General features: G+C 39.2%; 1 protein-coding gene across 1 annotated transcript; it reads left to right on the top strand.

Moving 5' to 3' along the window:
- Positions 1-931: 931 nt before the first annotated feature.
- LOC144662631 (A-kinase anchor protein 14-like) lies at positions 932-5347 on the top strand. The gene is made up of 4 exons (XM_078523492.1): positions 932-1335; positions 2192-2371; positions 3732-3784; positions 4192-5347. Exons 1-4 carry the CDS (start codon positions 1027-1029, stop codon positions 4274-4276), a joined length of 627 nt encoding a protein of 208 aa, XP_078379618.1. The 5' UTR covers positions 932-1026; the 3' UTR covers positions 4277-5347.
- Positions 5348-7943: the final 2596 nt, after the last annotated feature.

Genomic DNA, 7943 nt, shown 5'->3' with positions numbered 1-7943 from the left:
CCGTCCACATCATTTGTGAGCGTTTTTGAAAAGCTCCGTTTTCGGTGACCGAAAACGCCGTTTTCGTGTGGAAGATTGGCCTAACCGGGGAAAAAAGATGCGTTTTCAAATTTACCCGGGTCAGTGTGGACGGGACCTAAAGACTCCTGCTAAAGACCCGTAGTTATGCAAATAAAGTACAAACAAACGTGTTTTGCCGTTGATTTTCTTTTTTTTTTTTTTGGGGGGGGGGGGGGTTAATTTTTGGTCTTGGGAATTTTTAGTTTTGCTGGCTGCCTAGGGATTTTTTTGGTCTTGATTTTTGCTCCCATTCGATCATCCCCGTCACTTGAAATCCTGAGTACCCCACTACCCCCTGGGAAAAAACCCGGGGGGACTCCCATATGCCATATGAAAGTGACGGGATGCTCGTCGTCTCGCTTAGGGGTATAAATTTCGGACTTTTGGTCTCGCTTAGGGTTTTATGGGGGGAAAATGGCAATATTTTTAGCCTTTAGGGTCTCGCTTAGGGCTGCACGCGAAGAAATATACAAATATAAGTTCTTTTCTCAGAATTTTGGTATCTTTTAGGGGTCCAAAATAGCTTGAGCCACGTCCAGATTAGTCTCTTTTAGGAGTTCTTTTCAAAATTTCCGACGAGCATCCCCGTCCCTTTAATATGGGGGTCCCCCCAACCCGGGAAAAAACTATACCCCTTGTCCCCGACCTTCCGCCCGGATCGGATTTCTGTGCGTTGTGCTTTGTTACCAACTCGGTCGAATTAGCAGAAGTACTAACGGGCGAAATAAACATAAAATTTACTTCTGTCCAGTCAATGTCAATGCGTCTGTCAATGCTGTCAATGCCCATTTACTTCCTGTGCCGTCGGTAATATGGATCAGCGGTTTCAAACCAAGAGGATGCGCCGGTTGATGATCGTTTCCATGGAAACTGAGGGAAATCAAAATGGTGGACAAACTTGAGTGAAGGAAGTTTTGCTACAGACACAGCAAAAGATTAACATTTCAGCCTTTCATTTCAAAAACCATGTCTTCTGCAGGGACGGCAAAGAAACCTGCGCCTGTTATCCGTACAGTGGTACCAGGAAATCGAACGATTGATGAAATCTACGAAGAAGAAGCCCGTGAGATTGTGGACGAAGCGATTGAAAATGCACGACGGAGATTGTCGGTTTACGCTGGTGGGGCAAGGGATGGAGAAGCTCCAGATGTAAAGGACGATGATGAACCGACAATAGATCCTGAAACTGGCTATGAGATACCAAATATCAAGTGGATGACTGCAGATAACTTTACTGTGGCTGGAGGGTTAGAAAAGATCGAGGAATTTATCCAGGTACGTCGCTTTAAATTTAATAATGATACAGAAAAATATAAACTATCACTCTCCCAATGGTATTGTGATTTTGAAGTATCCATTCCAAAATATACAAATCTGGGAGATCGCAAATTTTGCGTGAATGTATTTGGTGTCGACTCAGAAAAACGGATTCCGGCTTGGCTGCATAACACCAGTCCACTCCAAAACACCTCTGGAATGCTATGAAGATGACTCTACTAAATCAGTGGCTACATGGCTTCAAAGCCGGATTATAGACATGCAGCCACTTAGCTGTAATGTGTAACCACGTAGCCATGACGTAGCCCAAAGAGCATTCACACTGTCTATTTCTCATTCTTAAAGATGATTTCCAGTCCGTACTGCGCAATCTCCGCCTGCAATGTTTGTGAGTCTCACAAACAGAAGAATGTTTACTAGCAAAAATAAAGATTCCGGGACAAAACTTACCTTTTTCTTCATTATTAACACCAGATATCCTTACAAAACAATAATAACGAGTAAAAGAAGCTCGACGGTATTTCAAACGGACATTTTAGCTCATCGTGAATTCTTGAACGAAACGATCCGTAATGGCGAACTAAAAAACTTCATGTATGCTATCACAGAAGTGTAACGTTTCAACAAATTTAAAACAAAAATGAAAACAAACCCTGAGTCTGCGCAGTACGGACTGGAAATCATCTTTAAAACGTGAAAAGGATGTGGGGCGGTGTTCAGCTTTTCAGGGGTACAGCCTGGGTATTGTGCACTTACTGTGAGATTTCATCCACCACCTTTTCCCCACCCCCACCTCAGAAAAATCTGTGATAGAAAAGTAAGGAAAATTCATACATTGACAACTGTTTTACAGACATGGGAGCGCGATAGGTGCTGGCTTTATTGCATTGACTTCTTGAGAGAAGAGGAACATCCGTACAGTTGGCGATACCGCTATGCCGTCAAGTGGAGTATACCAACCAGGAGGAGGCCCATTCCAAGAGCAACTGCATCAACTTACTTCACTCTTGAAGTTAGCAAATTTAAACCAAAGGTATAATAAAATTAATTAGCTCAATAAGTGCATGGGTGGGTGCGAGCACCAGAGGCATGAGTGTCTAGGGTGGTCTGGGGGTATTTTCCCCCAGGAAGTTTTGAAAAATCAAGTTGTCGAAGTCCAAATGTCCTGCATTCTGAGAGTCATTTTGACCCTAATTCCCCAATAAGGTGGACCTTTGTGGCCTGTGGGGAGTGAGGGCACAGACATACCCATCACGGACCCATGCGTATGGATCTGAGTGATAGGTGGGATGCCCCGTAATAATTCTTGATGTGGTGTGTTCCATTGGGATATGAACTTCTATAATACACCTCTTCCCACGTGTAGCAGCATACATCTCTCTCTCTCTTTTTGTCAACCCATTCCAGACCAAGTGGTTAATTTGGACCATCTCAGGCTGGGAAATAATTTTCAACCCATATGAACTACATGGAATCAAAACTTACATACATGTTTTTTGTTTTCTTTCAAAAACAATTGTGCATAACATACCAAAAATGTACCAAAACATTGCATGAACTTGAAAATTTGTTGAACAGCCCCAGATAAATCACTTTCCAGTGAATAAGTGTTGATAAAACTGCTCTATCCATGTACTTACATACATGTTTTTTGTTTTCTTTCAAAAACAATTGTGCATAACATACCAAAAATGTACCAAAACATTGCATGAACTTGAAAATTTGTTGAACAGCCCCAGATAAATCACTTTCCAGTGAATAAGTGTTGATAAAACTGCTCTATCCATGTACTTACATACATGTTTTTTGTTTTCTTTCAAAAACAATTGTGCATAACATACCAAAAATGTACCAAAACATTGCATGAACTTGAAAATTTGTTGAACAGCCCCAGATAAATCACTTTCCAGTGAATAAGTGTTGATAAAACTGCTCTATCCATGTACTTACATACATGTTTTTTGTTTTCTTTCAAAAACAATTGTGCATAACATACCAAAAATGTACCAAAACATTGCATGAACTTGAAAATTTGTTGAACAGCCCCAGATAAATCACTTTCCAGTGAATAAGTGTTGATAAAACTGCTCTATCCACTGGATAGTGGTTTATCCAGTGGATAGCATTATCCACCCTTTGAACGACCAGGGGCAGAAAAAATATACCACATCTAAGGAATTAAGTCCCCCTGAGGATTTATGTCTACTGTTTGCTAAATATCTGACATATCAGTCAATTGTATTATAGAGAGGAAAAGTTATAAACTCAGGTGCAGACTTACCTCTTGAAGCCAAGAGGGTTCTCTAGTACATTAGCACTGTAACATTTGTTTGACATTGTTGTATTAAGTTTATCAAGAGATATTTAGTGGATAATTTTTTCTTCTGTTTCAGACTTTTCCTGTTGAAGTATACTATATTTTTGAGACACATCGTCTTGTTCACAGGTATGCTGTACTATGTAGTAACCATAGAGCTGTGATAGAAATTTCTTTGAAATGCAGTTAAAAAAGTAGCCAACTGAATCATCCATTGTGGAGGGGGACAATGGGCAGGATCCCAGGAGAAAAGGGTGAGAGGCGGGAAGTGGAATTCCTTAGGTGGCAGGAACTGGTAGAAAACAAGTGAAATTTTGCAACATTAAATTTTCGTTATATTTTGCAATAGATATGGGACAAAGAGGAGGGAACCACTACGTCCTATTTAAAAAGGGGCAGGAAGCGGGAAAAAGTACGGGAGACAGGAGGTTCAGACCCCCTTGCTCCCCCCGCCCCCCCACCCCCAACTCTATTACCAAACCTCTTGCACAGAAAAAATAACACCAAATGAGTGCTCGTTTCCTCTTTATTCTTAGACCTGGAAAAACAAGATTTCGAGAAAAGTGGTTGAAAGACATCATAGAGAGCAAGATTCGACTGATGGACACAGTGAAATTTTAACCCTGTTATCAAGAGCTGTGCACTTCATTAGAAATCTGAAAACACTATTTGGAAAAAATTCTACAAAAAGGCATTTGGTAAAGTGCAGGGAATTATGAGATAGACAGTTTTTTAAACTTCTTATGTTTACTGTATTAACGCTCATCTTAACTTTCCCGTTTATAAATACATTCGCCTATAAACAGTTGAACTCAGTTTTGGCCATAAAACACATGCAGTTCAGAAATGAGTTTCCTGCAACACAAGATTAGAAACAGCATGTAAAGTACGTTAAAGTTGCATATCTTAAGAAAGGGCTAAAACTTCATTTACATGTACATGTGTGTATAAAATTTAATTTGAAATCAAACAGACGTGATTACTTAATTTCAGGGTTTTTTTAATCTCTGCTTTTTTTTGTATTTTATATATACACTGTACACAATGTATAACGGTACATTTCATTTAACTTTATAGTTTATTTCAAAATAATTGTGACTTCTACTGTCGCCCTGACTGTCACCTTAACACACCAAATCTCTTCCTTCTGCATTTTTATTGAATAAACTTCAACCAAGTGTAAAATTTATTTACTCTCCCTAAATATCTTATTTTTTACATTATAATTTATCGAATTTAGTATTTCCGTCAATGCTAGAGTAAAGAATAACTAAACATTAAGATGTAATTGTGCACATATGGCTTTCCTTGGAAGGAAATGAACTTATTGTAAAAAAAAAGTCATGTATTACCTGCAGTTGATCTGTAGACTTGAATTTGATGTAAAAAGAAGACGTAAGCCAACGAAAAAGGCAAAGACCCCAATGGACAGTGGAAAAGAAAGTAATTTTCATAATAACATTACAATATAGTATCTGTAAACATTAATGCGTTTCTGAGTGTACAAGTGTAAATAAAAATTTGTCAATAACCCTTTCACAAATGTAGAACATTCCCGCGCATAAAATGGAAGTTAATAAAATAACTTTCTTATTCTTAAAGACTACTGCGTTTGTTCTGCACAGTGCCTTGTTACATTATAAGCGGAAAAGATGTCAACTTGCAAAGAAAATAAAGTAATGTTTTGCCAAATACGAGCATTTTTTAACAGCTTTGAGTAACCTCGTTTTTAGAACTCTCGTACCTTCCTTGCTGTCAGAAATCAAACTAAAATAATATACTTTGTACTATATAGCTTATGTATCGATTAAATCGAAACTTCAACAAACCACGGATATTTGAAGTTTTGGTTGTTCAACCATCCCTCTGGCGAAAAATAGTGTTCAAATGCCCCACATAACAGTCCCATTTTGCGATCAAATTCCCCTACCCCCGGGACATATTAAAATGAAAAAAAAAAATCAGTAGAATGGAAGTGACAACCTCGTTCTCAGGGAGAGTCATCGACCGGGAGAGCGCGCGAGAAAATTACTTCTCTCACTCAACAGTCTAGTTTTAGCCGGGAGTTTTTATTTATTTTTTTCACTTACGATATCATAGTATATAGTATATGCGCGATGTTTCTTACATCTGAATATAATTCCCGAGCTTCCTGTAGCTCAGCGGTGCCATGACATTTGCAGACTACGTATTAGAAGTCTGCAAGTCTACAGTCGGCAATGTCAGACACCCAAAGCTTACTGGTAGAGCGTCTGACCGCTGGCGAAAGAAAATGGAAGACATTAAAAATTTATTCCGAGTTGTTTTTTTTTTTTCTTAGTTTGTTTAAGTCCATGCCAGCCCCTGAACTCTCATTACCCCCGCCTCAATCTCGAGCCCAGAGTGACCCCCGGCTCCGCGATCCGTCAGCGGTTGGTCAGCGGTAGGGTCGCCGGGACTCACTCTGGGAAACTGAATTTTAATTCAGTGTCCTACTGGTCCTCACAGAACAATAGAAATCAACACGGAAGTCTGAAAATCTTCCCCGGAAGTAAACCAAACCGGAAACCCTGGAAAAACATTTTTTTGTTTTCCATGGTCAAATGTTCAGATGTATCACCTTGTAAACACCTAAGAACTCGTGATATGGCGCTACATAAATGAAGTATTTTCTTATTCTACCATTTTTGAACTCAAAAGATTTCATGAATAAAAAAAGACTTCCTTTAAAAGTCAATTCTGAACGGAGTTTTAAAACAACAATGACGGCGTCACCAAGGACAAGGTCGATTGAAAACTCAATTTATAGTTGACTTACAAATCTCGCTAGAACTACTGTTTTCATTCAAATCTCCGTTACGGTTAAAAAACTGAATATTGCAGACAGTGCTCGATTCAAAATAATAACTAATAACCAGAATTTGAACATCACGCGTTGTTGTTTTGCTGAAAAAAAGGGAATTGTACAATTGTGTGCACGTGAATTGCGTGAATTGTGTGCACGAGCTGAGTCGCCGAAATGCTAATTACACCTTTTGAATAGCGTTGACCGGTGTGGCCTTAAACGTCTTTATTAATATTACCGCCATTCGACGAGGAAAAAATTATTTGCTCGAAAACATGCAATCTATCATGAAAAGATGCGCTGTTAGCGAGAAGCCTCTGAAATATACGAAAGTTGCCAAACAAAATTTTTTATCGACATAACAATAGCTTGTCCGTGCGTTGTACATTATGTAAATTTATTCGCCGTCGTCTGCAAAACAACAACTGACACACGCACGTAGTATTCACAGGCGGAATCCAGGAAGGCAAACAAGATCTTTGATTTAAAACCAATATAGCAGTATGCTCAAGAAAGAGACTAACGGAAATCAAAACACCAGACGCTCTTTTGTTAACTCTCTCATTTGTTAACTGCAGAACGTTTTTGTTACTTTTGTTGCTTCGATAAACACCAGTTCTGTCGATACTGTGTTAAATAGTAAAGAAATAGTTCAACTTTCTCGATTTACTTCCGTTCTGGGAAATTTACTTCCGCTAAGACCTGAGAGCATGCGCAATAAAAACCGGAAGACTAAGGTTCTACCTGAAATCGACCTGAAATTGATCTGATCAATTCCAGTTTCCCAGAGTCCGTCCCGTACCGCTGACCGACATAGACGGACTCTGGGCTCGAGATTGCCCCCGCCTTACATAGTGGCTGAACCCAGGCGCGCGCGCCCGGGTTTAACCCAGGTTGCGCGCGGAAGGGAGAGTTCAGGGACTGGACTAAGTTTGTCACTGATTGATTTTATCTAATTCATATTTTCTACTTGGTTTAAGTTTCTTTCTACACTGTTTTTTTTTTGTTACACAAAAGTTTGAAGTCTGAATAGACTACGGTAAAACAATAGATGTGAGGAAAAACAGAACAACAAAAGAGTCAAGAAAACGCAAAAGCGGTAAATTCGTGATTTCAAGTAATGAGCGTCGTCTATTATCTCTATTGTTTAATTCGTGAAACTAAAGGTGGATTTCCACCGACGCGTAAATTTTTACGAGCGTGAAAAAATTTAGAGACAATGTATGAACGACTTGCGAAAACGTTTACGCTAGTCGTTCATACATTTTCTCTAAATTTTTTCACGCACGTAAACGCGCGTTAAAATTTATGTGTCAGTGGAAATCTAGCCTTATTCTTTGCAACGTTCATTCGAGCAGAGCCTCTTAAAGGAGCTCAGTCACGGACAACTCATTTTGAAAAAACTGGCAAGTTTTTTCAAGTTTGTAAGTCCTTCGTCAGACGAAACCATCCATGGTTATTTTC

Source organism: Oculina patagonica, chromosome 8, assembly GCF_052425735.1.
Source record: "Oculina patagonica isolate OP01 chromosome 8, crgOcupat, whole genome shotgun sequence".
In the NCBI taxonomy this organism is placed as follows: domain Eukaryota; kingdom Metazoa; phylum Cnidaria; class Anthozoa; order Scleractinia; family Oculinidae; genus Oculina; species Oculina patagonica.
Note: the sequence above shows the minus strand (reverse complement) of the source record. Positions and strands in the feature narration are given on the sequence as shown.